Raw genomic sequence first — 17,859 nt, 5'->3', positions numbered from 1 at the left:
AAATTAACACTACATACTAAAAAAACGGTGATCTACAGTGGCTTTATTGTTTATCCTCTCGTATTAACTAGTTCACCCCATTATTTAGAGTTGATTTTTCCCTTTCCTAGTCCCTAAAATTCTTACATTTTTACATGTTTGTCATTGTAATTAATAAGTTATGTTTTTATAGTGTGTTAGTGTTTGTTTTTATTTTTATGTTCTTTCCCGTATCTAGCGTGTCATAGAGTATCTCAACATTAAACAAGAGATTCATTTCACAAAATCCATTTTAAATTTGTTTTGAAATAGATTGAAAGAATAAAAACTAAAATTAACACTATAAACTAAGAAATGATATCTTACTGCAGCTTTACAATTTATCGTCTCACATTAGCCACTTCACCCCACTATTCAGAGCCAATTTTCCCCTCTCTTTGTCACAAATCTTTTACTTTTTTTTTATTGATTAGCTATTCAATTTTTATTTTCAATTTCATTATTTTTATAATTTTATATGTTGATATATATTTCTATTTATATCTCTTTGCGTCCCCGGTATGTCATGGAGTGTTTCAATGTCAAACTAAAAATCAACTTCACAAAATACAATTTAAATTTGTTGTAAATTTTTTTAAAAGAACAAGGATTAAAATTGATATTGATAAGAAAAACAAAGTTGATTTTACATAAATGTGCTAAAAACTCAATTTCATCTCCGAAGTTTTGAATTATACATGTTTGGTCCCTGTTATTAACATTTCAGTTTAAAACTTCATTTATTTTTTCGCATCTCACTCCTTGGATATCGAGGAAAGAGAGAGAATATCACTAAAAACAGTGAGTTGAGAAAAAACAATTAGGCCACCAAAATGACTAAACTTGTCTTAGTCTCAACAAGTTTGTCTCAAAGAAGGAAATTCAACAGAGGTGGTTTAGCTCATTAAACATGATGGAAAAAGTAGAACGAGACTCATTAATTTATTTTTTATTCAGTTTATTTTTTTATTTTAAAACTAATTAGGTGGTGTTTTAGGCTTCAAAATATGCTCATTGAGGTTTATAGGATTTTATTTTAGGTGTTCTGAGGTAAAACCAAGTTGAAAACTGGTTTCTTAAGATCCAAATGCTCTAATGTTGATTTTTTAATTACAAAAAATATCTATAAAATATAGAAACTAATGACACATCATCCAATATTAAAAAATAAAAACACTACATCTATTAAAATAAAATAAGAAATAACAGGGCACACAATGTGCTTTAAAAAAAAGTTGTGCGTACAGGCCTGGTCTTCCACGACTATTCATACTCTTCTTCTTTAAAAATACTCATTTTTTTTAATTAATTTTAAGTTTTTTAAATATGAATTGTCTTTTTTCATAGTTTCACAACACTTTAAAAATATTATTTTAATCTATTTTTAATTTTTTTTCATCTTAAATTTTAAATACATAAGTTGCATATGCATGGTTTATTTATGACAATGAAAATCATATGTACTTAGTAAGTAAGATTAACCCTGAAGATAAATAAAATAAAATGTATAAAATAAAAATAGTAGCTGCAATAAAATATTTATATGTGCACCAATCTTTAATTTTTTTATAAAGAATATCAATCTCACGCTAAGGTATTTAATCATTTTTAATTACTTCTATTTGATTTATTAGTTTTTATATTTTTCAAGTCATCTTATTAAAAACATATATCATTTCAATTATTAAATTAAAAAAATTTATGACGCCAAAAAATATGTCCTTTCGTATTATTATTATTTTTTATTTAAAATTAACTTGAAATTCTATCTGAATGTATATATACTAGCAGGGCTTGATAATTTTATGCACGAGGAATCGATAATAAAATAACGAAGTATATATTCTACTGTTTGTTTACTAAGAAATCTATGCACAAACCCACCTGCGAGGCATATATGTGACCATTCCGTACACCAACCAAATTACAAAACAAGTGATCCGAACTTGCGCTGTCCAAAATCCTCAATCACGGGAGGGCAGGAAAAACAATACAAATCCTGAAACTACGTTCCGGAACAGGACATTTGATTTTATTAAACAAGAGAAAATGAAGAATTATCAGACTAACTCTAGCTGGAGCAACCTCGTACAGATAAATATGTTATAGTTATCCGGGGATTTCAGAAGCTAGGGTACATACAGTATATACTTGCAGCAGGCGAATATATACAACCTTTGAGGGCCTTATCGTGGAAGCCTCTGCAACAATCTAATGGCATCCTTTTGATGCTTCTTTATTTATAACAATGACAGCATACCACAGCATTATAATTTGGCTTATCTACATCGATGGGATCTTCGAATTAACAGGCTAGAAAGTAAGCAGCTACCTCATGTGTGAGTTATTGATCTGGACTGGCGCCGATAAAGAAGCAAAAACCATATTGTAAGTGGATAGAGAGCAACAGTTGTATTTTCAGGATAACTTAACCAAATCAGGCGGCCCTGGCACACGCTTAAACCTTGAAACTGGATTTTTGGAACCATCCCCTCACGGTGCAGCATAACGAGTGTCAGTTTGAAATTGAGAAAGCTCCTTAGTGGATGTTGCAGGCCAAGCATCCTAGTCTGCAGCACCCTTTCCAACTTTTTGAGGCATGGGTACTTCGAGGACAACTAAGAAATAGCATCTTTCTGACTCTCTAATATATTGGACTTCACCATTCATTAGCTTTAAGATCTTCCTGCACATGCTGAGCCCTAGGCCCTCTTGAGTAACCCATCTACTACTATGGAACATGTCTTGAACTAATTCAGGAGGAAGACCTTCACCAGGGCAAACAATCCTTCAAAAGAAAATAATAATAAATAATATTAGTCAATTTAGTAATGAAGTGCACTAACGAGACTTCCGTTCTCTAACAAAGGAGGAGAAAGAAAGGAACAAGTAGCACAATGTAGTTTTCAACCATCATCTAAATTTTCTTGGTGTATATAACATGATGGACAGCAAAGGAGGAGATACAGTTTTCCAACAGAGGCGTACAAACTGAAGCACCATAAATTGGACTTCATATAAACCACTTTATCATGTCGACAACAAACAGAAATCACAGATAGCTCTTCACTACAGCATCATCAACCTTCCTTGTTCATACAACCAATAGTCGACAGATTCAAGGAAGCAGCCAGTTTGGATCTCAACATTGTAAAATTATTGTTCTGTGGAATGGTGATTGTCATGATTAATGGCAGATCAAGTCTAATTCTATACCTGTTGACTGACTCAAACCTACCTTCTGGTTGAGATTTACAGCTTGGAAGTCAGATTAGGATGCATGGCTGGTCATGAGGAGTGGGGAAGAATAAACAAGATTCGAGTGTACTTAACTAAAGAAGATACTGTAAAAATCATCAGAGTCTCACAAAAGAAAAATACTTGAATAAGGAAGTGGCATTTATAATTAAACTCAAGGAAAACATTATGTAGCTATTAGAATATCAAAAGGGGGGTTTACATGAAAATAAAGAAAAAAAGTAACAGCCATCGTAAATTTTTGGCTTTTCCTCTATCAGTATAAATATTGTTATCATTAACTTGCAAGAGAGTTGAGGAGAACATACTTGAACTCTGTATGCACGAGAGTGTGTCCATCAGAGATTTGCTTCAGTGTTGGACAAACATGAATCTCCACCCAACCTGCTGAAGATGGAGCATAACGCACCATATTCAACAAGAAATCAGCCAATACTTGTTGAATTCTTGCCTGATCACCATAAACTGCCAGCGTTTTTATTTCTTCTGGAATATCACGAAGCAATTGTAGATTTCTTTCCCTCAGCAATAGCATTGCTTGGCTAACAACAGCATTTATGACACTCCCAAGTAAAAATTCAGCCTTCTCAAGCTCCAGTGAACTAATTCAAAAGCAAATGGAGACTCTCTCTAATTAGGAATGTACGTATGCTGGAGATTGAGATGAAAAATTAATGAAAATGCACTTGAATGCACATGATTAACTTAAAAAAGATTATACAGATTGTCAAAAGCGAAGTTATCACCTGGAATTACTAAAAAGACCCAAAATAAAATTACAGAAAAGAAATCAATATTGTTTACAATCTCGGCATCCATGGATGATAAATTCAGTAGTATTAGACGACTAAAAACAGAGCACCGCAGTCAAATTTGAAGGCTATTTTGTTAAGGGAATGGACTCAAGGGAATGGAACCTGCATCAAACTGACATCACCTAGTGCCAAAACAAATATGTCGATAACTTTAGTATAGTGTTTGAACATTCAAGGATAATCATCATCTATTGGATTTCATGTCATATATATATTTCCAAAAGAATGGTACCAAAGCAGAAATACTCACCTCACTGTCAATATTAAGTTATGATAATTTCTTTAAGAAAGCTCACCCATTTTCAATGCTCTCAAGATCAATGTCTCGTATGATCTTCAATATCTGTTTTTCACATGCAGCACTAGTCTCGAGAAACTGCTGTTGATCTTCAGTCAAGTCTGTGTTCTCCAAAAGCGAGTTGGTAAAGTGTATACCACTTAAAGGATTTTTTATTTCCTGGCAAATGTAAGCCAACTCTTTCATCCTTGCAAAGCTTTTTTTTTCCTGCTGTTTCTGAACTTTCAAAGTTTGCTGCAACTCAGGACTTGCAATCTGCAAGAAGCAGAAGGCTCCAATAATATCTCCCTCCATATTAACCCTCTTGTTAGCTGTCAAGAGAGTTTGCACATTTTTTTCATTCCGGTCAAAGAATGAAAAGGGTAACTTGTCTGTATCTATCCCTCCAATTGCATTGTGCAGGGCAATCATGAATTTTGTCAGTGCATCTGGACCCTTGAGCCTACAGCAACTGCCAAAAACCTCCCCAACCAACATCTTCCCAACAACTTCGCCCCTGGACCATCCTGTGAGTTTTTCCATGGCAGTGTTCCACTCCAAGCAACATGTGTTCTCATCTGAAGCAAAAATCGGAGGGATCGAAGGATTGGGACTGTGTACAATAGCCTTATAATCACCTTGTATAAGGACGTATTTGTCCATTACCACTTTTTGACCTGTAATATCCTGACCAACAAAGCAAACCCCAACTATATTATCCATGTAATCCTTGCTCGAACAAGCATTTACCACCACAAAAACAGCCTTCTTTTGGTGTTCAGAGCAAAAGGTCCTCAATTTTATCTCCACGTTCTTATCTTCTTCGCCTGCATTAGTTAAACATAAGTGGTATAATAGGATATCAAAAATCCAAAAAACCTTCGAAAACAAACTAAATTTTCATGTTTTATGTGTTTTCAGTTCCTCAAACCTATATTAAAGCTAGTCCTACTGTTATGGTTAAACTGCTGATTAGAATGATCAAGGCACTGTCCAAATTAGCACCGTGTGGTGAGGCATCTATCAAATTTCTATTTAAAACCATAGCATGTGCATTTTCATTGTTTAAATTTTAATCACAACTGAGTTATTGTAGTAATAACACATAATATTCTAGGTTATTGATGCAGCCAAAGGAACAAGCATTTTGGTGCTACTATCTTTCTTTTTTAAATTTTTTTATTAGTTCAGACTTTATTATTATCTTGGAAGTTAATGGTAAAGTAACATTAGATATAATTAGTACTATTAGGAGTTTTAGGCCTTTCCTATTTTAATTAGAGCCTTTAGGGTGTTTGGGAGAACGTGGAATGAATTTGAGAATTGCTATTTGACATAATTGCTTGTTGTTGTGGATCTTAAGAACCCTATTTCTAGGATTTCTACCCCTTTTCCTATCTCTTTCTTCAATTCCTACCATTGTCCTGCGTCGGTTATACTCTCTGTTACACCTAAAAATGTGCATAGATAAAGGTAATATAAGCAACAAACACATTCTTTTACGGAGAGCATACACTCGAAGCATAATTGAAGGAGCCATTTTGAAGTGATCTCTTCACTAACTTTTTAGATTTAGAAAAATGCATGAACCACTATTTTCATACAGATGAGATGTAATGTGCAAGTTCCCTGGAAATTAGAGTAATTCAACCAGCAGCTTCTTTAGACATGGAAACTCAGTTCTTGGGAGTGCCTCAACATTCAGGACCCTAGGGATTTACTTGAAAGCTAGATCTCATGAACGCAAAGCAATGCATCTCAGTCCTTATGAATTCTACAGTAATAAGGAAGCTAGGTATTTGCTCCCAAGCTGCTAGCTATACAATGAACTAAGCTCACTGGATAACTTAATACAAGACTGCAGCTATCCAGTTATCCACTTTAAGAGATAGTTTGACAAAGAATACTTCAGCCGCAAGGCTATTGAGTGGTGAATGCCTGAGCCATTTTGACCTAGATGTGGTGCCCAAGATCCTAGTGAATGATATCTACGAAAAATGTTCTCCATTTGTAGTATTGCAATTCCCAACTAGCTGGTTCCTTAAGAAAAGCCCACGACCCTTAATTTCCTTGTTTATTTATCTCTGATTTTGAAGAAATTGTGCGTTACCACAGTGCTTTTGCATCAACGTTTCATCTTGCCTTATCAATGGAGTGCATTCAAGAAGAAGTAATTATACACATCACTTCATTGAAATCATTTAATCAGGAGACTATTCAGGCATGCTGTGCAAATGAAACTATTACAAGGTTCTGTACGCGACACTTCTGAGTGAGCCAGCTGTTTTCTTAATTTGATGAAACCTTTTATTGCATAGAATTAATTCCAGGATTTGAAAGTTTGAAATTCTTTTACATTTCAATTCATGGCTTTTATAATTCCAGCTTTTTGCAAAACCATGTATGTTTTCCAAGGTTTATTTCTAGTAAAGGAGCAAACCTGTAAGCTCGGATGCAACTTAAAAAGATTCATTGAGATATGTGAGATATAAAGTGGGTACCTTTTACTGCACGATGAATAAGCTTGTCAACAATTTCTTCATATTCCTTATAAACAAGATCGTGAACCAAAGACTTCCCCATGGCTTCCTCAACTGAGAGTCCAGTCAACTCAGCAACCTTTGCATTCCACCCGTTTATGCGGCCATCAACGTCTACAGCAAATATCGGAGCAGTTGCAGTCTCTATTAGTCTAACCATTTCTCTTGCAACCGAACTGAGCTCATCCATACCTTGCAATTCCATATCCTTGAGCTGGGTATGTACAACAGCCTTAGAATTGGTTGCTTCAGCATCCCTAAATGAGTCTCGCAAAATAAGCTGCAAAGAATGAATGGCATCCATTTCTGCATTCTCCCACGGTAAACTCCGGCTCTTCACCACCTCTAAGAATGCCTTGAATGATGAACGCGGATGCATCCTCTGCCCATCATCCTTGTCCTCTGGGTGATGCTTCGCACCACCCCATTTGACCTCCTTTGCAGTGTGAGACCGAAACCAAAAAAGAAAATCTCTCTCAGCAATATAAGCAACAGCCATCCCACAAACTGCATCGCCGAGAAAGGCTGCCCCAGGATACCCAGCATCGGCCAAACTGTCAGTGCTTAATCCAGTTGGGTCTCCATGAAGGGTCAACAACCACTCCACAATATCTTTTATTTGGGTTTCAGTTGGGGTCACGCCTAAAGGGTAATACTGCCCCTGGTAATAAAGAGCTGCCCCATCACACTTCACAAGGTCCATGATACTTGGACTTTGAGTAACAATGCCAGTAGGAGAGTCGCGGAGAAGCATATCACATAAGAGAGTCTGAGTCCTCAAGACATGTTTCTCCAACAACTGCGATGCCAACTGCAATTCCATGTTCAATTGAAGCCCGAAAGCCTGCATTAAGAACTCACACGCATAACGAAGCGGAAATGGAATACACCTAGCAGAAGTGTGATGGCAAACAACCAAACCCCAAAGCCTCATCGAGTTCCTCCCACCGATAGCTTCTTCATCATTTCCATAAATAATAACAGCCATGGCCAATGAAGCAATCGACCCCATATTCTCCATATACTGAGCATGACAACCGTGAGGAGCACGAAGAGTCGAACCAACCAAGCATAAAGGCTGCATAAGCGCCTCATCCTGAATAACACGGACCGGTATAGCATGACAATCCACAATCATCCTAACCCTATTCTGCTTGAACAAAAACCTCGAAGCTTGTGGTATATCCGTGGAAGGATAATGCAAACCGATATAAGGTTCCAAATCAACCCTTTTATTCTCAGCGACAACCTCACCATGCTCGTCCTCATGAAACTTATAAACCATAACTCTATCATACCCGGTAAGCTCTCTCACACTGTCCACAACAGTATCACATAATAACTTAATATCCCCACCAGGAAGTGATTGTAATTGTGAAATCGCACGAACTGCTAACTTCTGAGACTGAACAGCCCCTGCTATAGATAAAGCAGGGTCTTCAGTCCTAGCAGGCTCTAAATCAATAACAATACCAACATCAATCCTATGCAAAATTGCGTAAAAGGGCTTCCCGGAATTCTTGGAATGAATCCAAATTGGATTCAACAATGTTATTTCCCTTGCACCAAATGCTTTTTCAAGCAAAACAGCGCTGGAAGGCCTAAAAAGAATCCTTACATCAGCCCCAACAAAGAGAATTTCTTGTTTCTCTAAAGAAGGGACTGATTGTGGAGTTAAACCAAGCATATCTTTGGCGTTTTCGCTATACGCAATGACCCTAAAAGACTGTTCATCTGCAGCAATCATGCACCCAAATGGCTGAATATGACCACCCCTTTGAATTTTTGACAAATACGCTGTGATTTGTTGTTCAGGTACTGACTGGTTAGTAGTTCTAACAGACTTTGAGTAATCAAATGACCTACCAGTGCCACCAGATTGTTCAAAAACTGCATGGAGTTGTGCATCGACTGTGTATTGTGCAATTGCTTTGCTTACTGATTCTGTGGCGTGATGGTGTTGCCTCATGTTACTGGTACCCGAAGACTGAGCTTGATTATGTACCGGCTGATTGCTTTGCCTTTGTGATTGTGATGCCATTTCTTTTTCTTCAACTAAGATTTTGGTTGCTCTGGTTTAACCAAATATATTTAGTGGTGGAGAGTGACCGAAAAAAAAGATTCAGATCTTGTGTTGGATTGCAGTTAGTATAGTATAGCGTAGTGGGGAGATTTTTGAGTTTTGTCTTTTATATCGTCGCCTTTGGGAAATGGGAAGGAAATCAAAACAAGAAGGTTTTTGTTTTGTGAATTTGCAGGAGAAAGAGTTTTGTTTGCCAGAAAGAAATGAATTTGAGGGAAAGAAATCTCGTTAGTACAACAAAAATTCAGCACTGTGCCCCTGCTTAAGGCTTGGCTAGAGGAGAAATTTATTAGTCCCCTTTGTCCACCAGCAGCTAATCTGAATATGATACGGAGACACCATTAATAAAACCGAAAAGTAACATTAACGAGAAAGATTCATTGCGTCCTTTTGTTGTTTCTTTTCTTTTTCTTTTTTTAATAATATTATTGTATGGTGTGAATGAATTTTTTTATTTTTTATTTTATTTATTAATATAGGTATACGGACGGCTTGTGTGCAGCTCGACTAATTCTACAAGTCCTGAAATTAACAACCATGTAAGACTCCAGTGACTATCATATTAGTAACAACAGGGCTCAAATCTGAAATTACAAAAAAAATAAATCCTTTAATCTTAAGTTTTTATCATTAAACCACCTATTATACGAGTTTTTGCATGTGGGGATGAAGAGTCCAGGTTGTGATTTTTAAAAAGTGTTTTTAACTAGGTTAAAATATTAAATTGATTTTTTAAATATTTTTTATAATTTTATATATTAATGTAAAAAATTAAAAAAATTATTTTTATATATTTTTAAATAAAATATTATTTTAAAAAGTACATTGCCTGTTTGGGATTGTAATAGTGGTGACGGTTCAAAGTATTTTTTTCTTAGAAATGCATCAAAATATTTTTTTTTATTTTTTAAAAATTATTTTTGATATTAGTATATTAAAACGATCTAAAAATATAAATTTTTTTATTTTAAATAAAAAAATTAATTTTTTTAAAAACACGGGTTGTATCACATTTTAACACCCAAAATCAAAACCGCCATTCATGCCCATGCCATCATCTTATTGTTAAGACCTAAATTAGGCCAAAGACATCTTATTGTTAAGACCTAAAATAGGCCAAAGACATGGCTATTTCTCCCTTTTTTAAATAGTTAATTGAACAAGTTTATTTATCTTAAAATTTTAAATGGTATCCTAGAATAATTTGTACATTCATTAAAAAAACATTTTATTTTTTTTAATAATTTCTAAGTATAAAAAAAAAATACCACCAAACTCTCGATTGTTATGTCTTTTTCTTAAAAAAATCAGTTTTTATATAAAAAGTTAACCAAAAAAATATATACATGACTGACGTAAAGTAAAAAAAACATGTCCTTAAACACAATTAGTATTAATAAATCTTATCTGAAGCATGTTTCTTGATCCCATGTACAACGTCAAGAGTCCATAATCTTTGACGGGATCTCCGATTTCCACCTGATTTAGGCGAGGCTGTCCTGGGTCTGCAATTAAATAATAAACGGTTCATTTTCGAGTTTATAAAATTATTCACTGCCTCTCGTATAGGTTTTTGAAATTACAATAAATATTGTTTTTTTAAGGTTTTTTTTTTAAATATATTAAAATAATATTTTTTTTATTTTTATAATAAAAAAACATATAAAAAAAATTTGGTCAACCTCCAACCCACAAGCAGGGCTTAAACACTCATCAGTTTCTCATTGATATATGACTATAATATTAAAAGCGCGTCTGGTAATGTGGTTTTTTTTAAATTTGAATTTTTTTTAATTTAAAATAATTTTTTTATATTTTTAAATTATTTTGATATATTGATGTTAAAAATAATTTTTAAAAAATTAAAATTTTTTATTTTAATGTATTCTCGAGTAAAAAAATAAGATAATAATCACTGTGATTTCATCCTCGCTTCACATTTTTTTTCTTTTTACCAAGACGAAAGGTCTTCAAATGTCTTGTTTTATTTTCTGGGGTTTATTCCAGAACCCAATGCAGAGATCCTCTCACAAAATGGAGGAAGAAAGCAAGACAATAAGGACGCCACCAATTTATTTATTTATTTATTTATTTTACTTTATTATCCAAGGGCTGGAGACAAGCAAGTTCCCAGCCCATGTGATATATTCCCTTCATGACCAATCTCATTTTCCTGTCCACGTGAGAGATTATAAGACTATTCAATCACCTTTTTTGTCCTTTAATTTGGTTACACCGCTCCCATCGTTTTTTTATTTTAACTTTGAAGCAAGAATTGACCACCAGAATTATGATGCTGACATGAAAACACACGCAGAGCATTTGAAAGATAACTAAAGCATCTTTGATTAACATAAAGGTGTGAAATTATTGCACGGACGGGTTCGTGTGGCCCAAACTGTCTGATCTGTTTGATCCGCATGATCCAATTCGTGTAATAATTCCTCACAATTGCTTCAATCTTTCTCTGAGCCGATGAGCAGAAAAATAAAAGGAACAATACTCCATAGCTATGGTTACCGGAAGCGAGAAAAAAAAAAAGAACCCTAATTTCATTTCCTTTATTAGCATCCCACAACAAGAGAAGGTGACCAAACAATCCAAAGGGAATAACAAGAACTGACAAATTCCCATACATTAGGGTGATGGTTAACTATATTCTTTGCTTCTAAATCCCAGCAACTCTGTTATTATTCCTCCTCGATACCCAAAGCTTAGGCCTTATAGAAACATCTGTTTGATAAATGATAAGAGTCTACTTTGTACACAATGGCACGCTTCACCTAGCTGCAGTGCAACACTAATCTAACAACTGAACAGAAATTTGAAAAAGAAAAGGCTTGTGCAGAGCAGGTAAGCATTGCACCTGCTATCTGTAAGTCTCTCACTTGGTGTAGAGAACATCCTCCCATGGGTGACGGTATAGAGGTTGTTTCAATCTCTTCTGGTCGAAGGTGTGCCTGAAACAAAAATCAATTGTAGGATCAGATGCAGCATTTATGTAGCATATAGTAGCACATATTTGCAGTGGAACACGGTGGTCTCTGCCACTCATCCTTGCTGGGGGGTCCCTTGACCCACCACTGAAACTTTTTTGTTACAATAGCCAGGCATTTGCTACTACAACTAGACACCTCAAACACAAACACTGTGCCCTCTTTTGTCACAATTAAGTCATATCCTTCAAGCGACCATACAACCATTTAATTCTACGACGGGACTAAAAGGAGCTCAGCTTTTAGAAGCACTGTAATTAAAGAGTTAATCATGTCCGTAATCTCACCGACAATGTGTCAATATCAAGGGTTGCTGTAACCTAACGAGAAGCATAAGAAAGTCTAAAAGGATGTGACAAGAAAATTTTGAATTGGAATCCAACTCACCCAATCAAACCAATGGAACGTGCCAACACAAAGAGCCCATTCAAATAGCCAATCCCAACAATCTCATCAATCTCTGGTTTAGTGAACATTCTGCTACCTGCAAGGAGATCCAAGAAAAGGGACCCTATCGCGCCATCGATGTTAAGGACCAAGTTATTGGCCTTTGAAAGAGTGTAGGTTTCGACTAGAACAGCATACTCCATATACTTAACAGAAGGGAAATGTGTGCGAGCAAACCGTTGTAGAAGCTCTACTCTTTTATCCCTGTTGTCCCCTCTCTTGATCCTTTTCCAAAGAGAGATAATAAGAACTCCATCCCTCAGATTAGCAATGGAAACCAATAAAAGCATTTAAGCAGTGTAATTTTGGAAAAATTTTGTACCTGTGCCCGATACCTGGAACACGAATCCCCTTCTTTTTCATGCCTTCAACAAACTCGTAGGGTGTTAGACCCTGACAAGACATGGCACACAAATTAATCTGTCTCTACAAACTATCAGCTACATTGGAGGCCAATTTCTAATGTACTTGCAAAATTTATTAAACTTTACCTTGTCATAAGCATCCTTGAAGTACCGAGAAGCATCATCAATGGCGCCTCCAAACCGGGGACCAATTGTGAGCAAGCCTGTCTCAGGAGATTATGATTCAGTTTTCCTTCTGCTTTATGCTCTCAGAAATCCTTACCAGCAATTCATTTGGAGAGATTTCAACAAAGAAACAAAAAAAAAAAATCATCTCATGGCCATAGTGTACCTGAGACAAGGCTGGAAACTAGGTCCTTTCCTGCCCTTGCTGTTACTATAGTGTTGTGAGCACCAGAGACACAGGGACCATGGTCAGCACACAACATGATGCATATCTGATTGAGGTCATATGTATCAGTGAATGAAGCAGCTAGACCAACTACTGCTTCTAAATGCATGTCAAATCCTAAAGGATAATGAAACTAGGCAAGAAGAGCTACATTGAACTTAAAGCTCAGCATGACCAGTTAAAAATGTAAAGGAAGGTCATACAATTCAAAAATTATGAGAAACATACCTCCATAAAATGGGTACAGTAACGTGGAAGGCTGCGCTTGAACCATAAAAGAGAGATGACATCACCCACACCATAACCCTGTTCAACAATGGAAGACATTGGCACGCCAGCATAGCACGGTTCCTCACCTGCAAAATTGGATTAAAAAAGAGTTCAGCAATAAACATTTAAACCAACTAGCACCTTAATAGTAACTCAGGAAGTATTGGTTGAACGTCCCTCTTTCATCAGAGATGGTAGAAATAATATGGGTTGGTGCCCGGACTTTTCCGCTCTTGATTGCAATGTTAAGATCTTCAGGGATTTGTGGAGGCGTAAACTCCTTTACAGGTGTAATCTTTCCTTCGTCAACCTAGGAGGAAATAACCAGGTAACATTCTTAAAGCAGGTCAAGCACATTTGGTGAGCTTGAGTGTACTTTTTCTGGTTTGGAAAGTTCTCTTCTTTAACCAAGTTTGGAAAGTTACTCGAGGACACATAAACTAACCAGTTTCTCAAATGTTTCCTTAATTGCAGTCTCAAAAGCTTCATATGAAGTGGGAACAACAGCTCCGGCATCTTTTATTGCTTGATTTTTTGCTTGAGCGGATTCCATCTCACCACCACTTTTAGCACCCTGATGTACAATGTCACAAGGGAGATTAAAAAAAGTCCCTCTTGTACTGCAATGGCAGCTGCTATTTAAAATAGACAAGTGCAATATACTAGGGCAATCACTTACAGCATGACCAAATTGTACTTCTGATTTAAAGAGTCGTGCACAAGTTCCGCTAACCCAAGCAACCACTGGTTTGTTTACCTTTCCCTGTTTTAAGGCTTCAACTAGAGAATACTCATCTCGTCCACCAAGTTCCCCAAGTACAACCATTATTTTAACCTGTGTAAGATCAGAAAATCAAATAAAAGAAAAAGGAAGCCAAGATCATGATAACAAGCAACAGTACAAACTGTAGATTTGCTAAATCTTAGTTAATGGTCAAAGCAGAGAGTTGCATGGGCAAAATTGCAGGGTACAGATCTTCTATTAAACAAAGTACTAAGCATACTTTAATTTTATGAATGTATAAATTAGCACTGGATACTTGCCAGCTTTGACAACAAGAAAGAAACTAAAAGAACACACTATTGCTTAAATGTAAGTAAACGGGAACAATGATATACCTGTGGGATGTTGTTGAACCGCAGAACATGATCAGAAAGAGTAGATCCTGGGAACACATCTCCTCCAATTGCAATACCTAAAGGATTGTAAAAAATAATGCTGATTTAACTCCAATTCAAATCTTCATGTATTAGAAAATCCATAAAAACAAACCCGAACAAAGTAGCTAGCATGTGTAATCACCTTCATAAATTCCATCAGTTACACGGGCAATGGCGTTATACAGCTCATTAGACATGCCACCCTGCAGTAGGAAAATAAGCATTATTCTCAGAATTTTTAACATACACAGCAATGGTAGTGAGAGGAGATCGATAGACCAAGACACCGTCACTTGGCAAGTCTACCCAAAACAATTAGAATGACATTCCTTTTAATTGTGGAATTACAGCTCGTTTATCTTTGATAAATTCCATGTCATGCATGTATAATGGCCAGATGTGACCTGAGTTTTTATTGATAAACATGCTATGAAGAAAGAGGAGAAATGGAATGAATACGTACGGATTTGGAGACAAATCCAACAGATCCAGACCGGTAAAGCTTGCAAGCAATTATGTTATCAATTGTTCCAGCAGTTTCACCTATCTTGAATGCTCCAGCTTGAATGCCTCCAACAGTGGCCGGACCAATGACAACCTGGAACACCAGCAGCGCTAAAATTAGCACAAACATAAGCCAGCCAGGTAATGAATACTCAAGGACCCAAAGATCAGTACAATTCAAATAAAATTGCATCATTTGCTCTCACCTTATTGTTAGCCCGAGCATATGCAATCAATTGCTTGGTGTCTGCCTCAGGAACACCCTCAGCTATGATAGCCACAACTCGAACAGTTGGCTGCTTCAGAGCAGCCATGGATGAAGCAGCCGCACTGCAACCAAGTAAACAGAAAATGATTACACAGGACAAACAAAAACATGCAACCTATGATGGTACTAAGTAAACAAAAATAAACCTTCTGAATGATGCGAAGTTGATAAACACATCAGCAGTTGGGTGAGCAGTGCAAGCTGCCTCAACACTGTAAACAAAAATAACGAACCAAATATGAGAAAATAAACCTCAGAAAAAATAAATGTTCAGTATCTAAAAAGTAGAAAATTTTTAAAATATGTACAGGACAGATAAATTATATTGATCACTGAGCAGATAGCATACGGAAATATACATATTTGGCTTTGAATTTGTCAGTATATAGGAATTTGTCAGTATATAGCTTGCAAGACAGTCAACCAAAGTCATTTGACTCTTGCAGTGTCAATGTTTGACTTATACATTCATCAACAATTGTTTATGACCCCAAAGTCAACACTCCCTGATCCATATTCAGCAACTAATCACGGAATCAAATTTGAGTCAGACCTAAACTAAAGTCTTGTGGTCAATTTTGACGTTCTAATGAACCGTCCGTCATACAGAAGAGCGAAATATAATACAAGCTAAATGTAATCTAAATAATAATCATGATCTAGTATCATAAACCACTCGACCTCACCAAAATGAATCAGATGAACTGTTTTCTAATCACGACTAGCAACCATTCCAGAACTGGTACTTGAATCACAAACTGGCTTATAAAACTAGAAACAAAACCAGCACACGATCCACATTCAACAACTCATAATCCAATCACAACTGAGTAGACCTAAGTACCTTGCCATCAAGGAGTTGATGCTCAAATGAACCGGCACACCAAAGGGTAAAGTATCATAAGAGTTAGATGTAATTTTGACATGGATCGTGATCCAATAGTGTCACACCCTACTCAACCTCACCAAATCAAACCAAATTGATTGTTATTGCACCATAGCTAACAAACCCTTCCAAAATAGACAACCGGGTACACAAATCATGCAATGACTCGTGAAATTAGAAACAAAACAAGTGAAAGGAATGAAAAAACAGAGAAAAGAAAATCAAAGCTTACGTCGAATGCACAGGGATTGCAATTTCCTCTTGACCGAAAAAGAGTTTCTGAAACCCCTCAGCGCCAGGGTTAATAATTCCAGCTACAGAAGGTAATTCCCTCCCTGTAAACACAACAAACTATAAATGAATAATAAAAAATCACCGCTCAATAATCCAAGAAATAATAAGAAGAAAAGATCCAATTCAATAACTCTTCCTCTCTTGATAAAAATTAATAATAAAAAAAAGAACATACCACATAGAAAATCAAAATCAAGCATGCGTTGAATAGGCAGCTGCTTATAATTGTAAAACAAAGCTTGTGTTGTTCGAGAGAAGAGTTGTCCTGTCGCCATAGTGTACAAAACACCAAACTGGCCTGTTATCAAACAATAAATATATCCCTCAGTTTACAGGAATAATAACAGAAGGAAGCAAAATGTTTTTTAATTGCACTTTAATGATGTTGCTAAATATTACAACAACAAAAGAACAAACGGTAAATCCATGCATTACAAAATGCATATCTAACGTTAAACAAGTATCCACCACACCGAACTTTAAAATAAACATGCACCAGAATAAACCTACCTAACAAACAGATCCTTAACAAGTGAGAGAAAAATATAAAGACGAAATGTCGTTCATATTCAGAATCTCTTCCATTGCCAAACAACACGTACTTTTTGGATCTCTTTTAGTCCAAACGAGCACGAATTTTAACTAAGTAAACCTTTGAAATGATATGGCGAAGAACAAAACGTAGTGTGGAAACGCACTTTCGATGTAAACGAGGAGTGCTTGTAATTAAATGATAAAGGAAACACGAAAGAAACACGAAATAGAATCAAAATGTTAAAGATGGGATATGACTAACTAGAAATGGAATCTACAACTCTTGTTTTTTGGCCTCGTAAAGATCGCTGATTTGAAGTGGAATATTATTACAGGAATTTCGGAAAGGGAGAGGGAGTGCTTATATAGGGAAGAGAGGGGGGAAATGGTGAGATGGGTCACGTGGCAATGTTTTATATGCTACTGTAGCTATTTAGATCACAGGCCATGTTGTCCATTTATCACATAGTTAATGTTTTTTTATTGGATTTTTTTATGTAAAATAACTTGGAGAATATTTTTAAATATGTTGTTATGTCATGAAAAATAATTTATTAATATTTTTATTTTTTAAAGTTTATTAAAAAAATAAAGATTAAATCTTACTGATAAAAAAAATTAAAAAATGATAAGATTGAAAAAACATTTATAAATTGTTTCAAATGAAACAAATAACAAAAAAAAGAACGGAAACTAATCCTTATAGATAAAAAATTAAAAGATAATAAAATTAAAAAAATAATAATTTCATA

General features: G+C 35.6%; 2 protein-coding genes across 5 annotated transcripts; both read right to left on the bottom strand.

Annotated features, from left to right (window-relative positions):
- Positions 1 to 1,942: 1,942 nt before the first annotated feature.
- On the bottom strand, positions 1,943 to 9,326 carry LOC7485825 (phytochrome B). Of its 3 annotated transcripts, none has more exons than XM_002314913.4 (4): positions 6,870 to 9,323; positions 4,388 to 5,195; positions 3,585 to 3,878; positions 1,943 to 2,806 (listed from the first exon to the last, which is right to left on the bottom strand). In XM_002314913.4, exons 1-4 carry the CDS (start codon positions 8,947 to 8,949, stop codon positions 2,584 to 2,586), a joined length of 3,405 nt encoding a protein of 1,134 aa, XP_002314949.2. In that variant the 5' UTR covers positions 8,950 to 9,323; the 3' UTR covers positions 1,943 to 2,583. The 3 variants fall into 3 exon arrangements, with proteins under 3 accessions (XP_002314949.2, XP_024465937.2, XP_006378543.1); XM_024610169.2 differs by having other exon boundaries at positions 2,221 to 2,606; positions 3,581 to 3,878; positions 6,870 to 9,324; XM_006378481.3 differs by lacking the exon at positions 1,943 to 2,806 and having other exon boundaries at positions 3,730 to 3,878; positions 4,342 to 5,195; positions 6,870 to 9,326.
- Positions 9,327 to 11,525: 2,199 nt separating this feature from the next.
- On the bottom strand, positions 11,526 to 17,494 carry LOC7485824 (ATP-citrate synthase beta chain protein 2). 2 transcript variants are annotated; one of them, XM_052456756.1, is made up of 18 exons: positions 17,084 to 17,454; positions 16,749 to 16,871; positions 16,512 to 16,614; positions 15,540 to 15,605; positions 15,332 to 15,455; positions 15,085 to 15,219; positions 14,764 to 14,824; positions 14,580 to 14,656; positions 14,140 to 14,295; positions 13,906 to 14,034; positions 13,640 to 13,770; positions 13,419 to 13,548; positions 13,131 to 13,236; positions 12,926 to 13,002; positions 12,757 to 12,827; positions 12,375 to 12,659; positions 11,858 to 11,951; positions 11,526 to 11,778 (listed from the first exon to the last, which is right to left on the bottom strand). In XM_052456756.1, exons 2-17 carry the CDS (start codon positions 16,846 to 16,848, stop codon positions 11,876 to 11,878), a joined length of 1,827 nt encoding a protein of 608 aa, XP_052312716.1. In that variant the 5' UTR covers positions 16,849 to 16,871; positions 17,084 to 17,454; the 3' UTR covers positions 11,526 to 11,778; positions 11,858 to 11,875. The 2 variants fall into 2 exon arrangements, with proteins under 2 accessions (XP_052312716.1, XP_052312715.1); XM_052456755.1 differs by having other exon boundaries at positions 11,526 to 11,951; positions 17,370 to 17,494.
- Positions 17,495 to 17,859: the final 365 nt, after the last annotated feature.

The sequence above is a fragment of the Populus trichocarpa genome, chromosome 10 (assembly GCF_000002775.5).
Source record: "Populus trichocarpa isolate Nisqually-1 chromosome 10, P.trichocarpa_v4.1, whole genome shotgun sequence".
Lineage (NCBI taxonomy): Eukaryota > Viridiplantae > Streptophyta > Magnoliopsida > Malpighiales > Salicaceae > Populus > Populus trichocarpa.
This window is presented reverse-complemented; position numbering and strand designations above follow the sequence as displayed.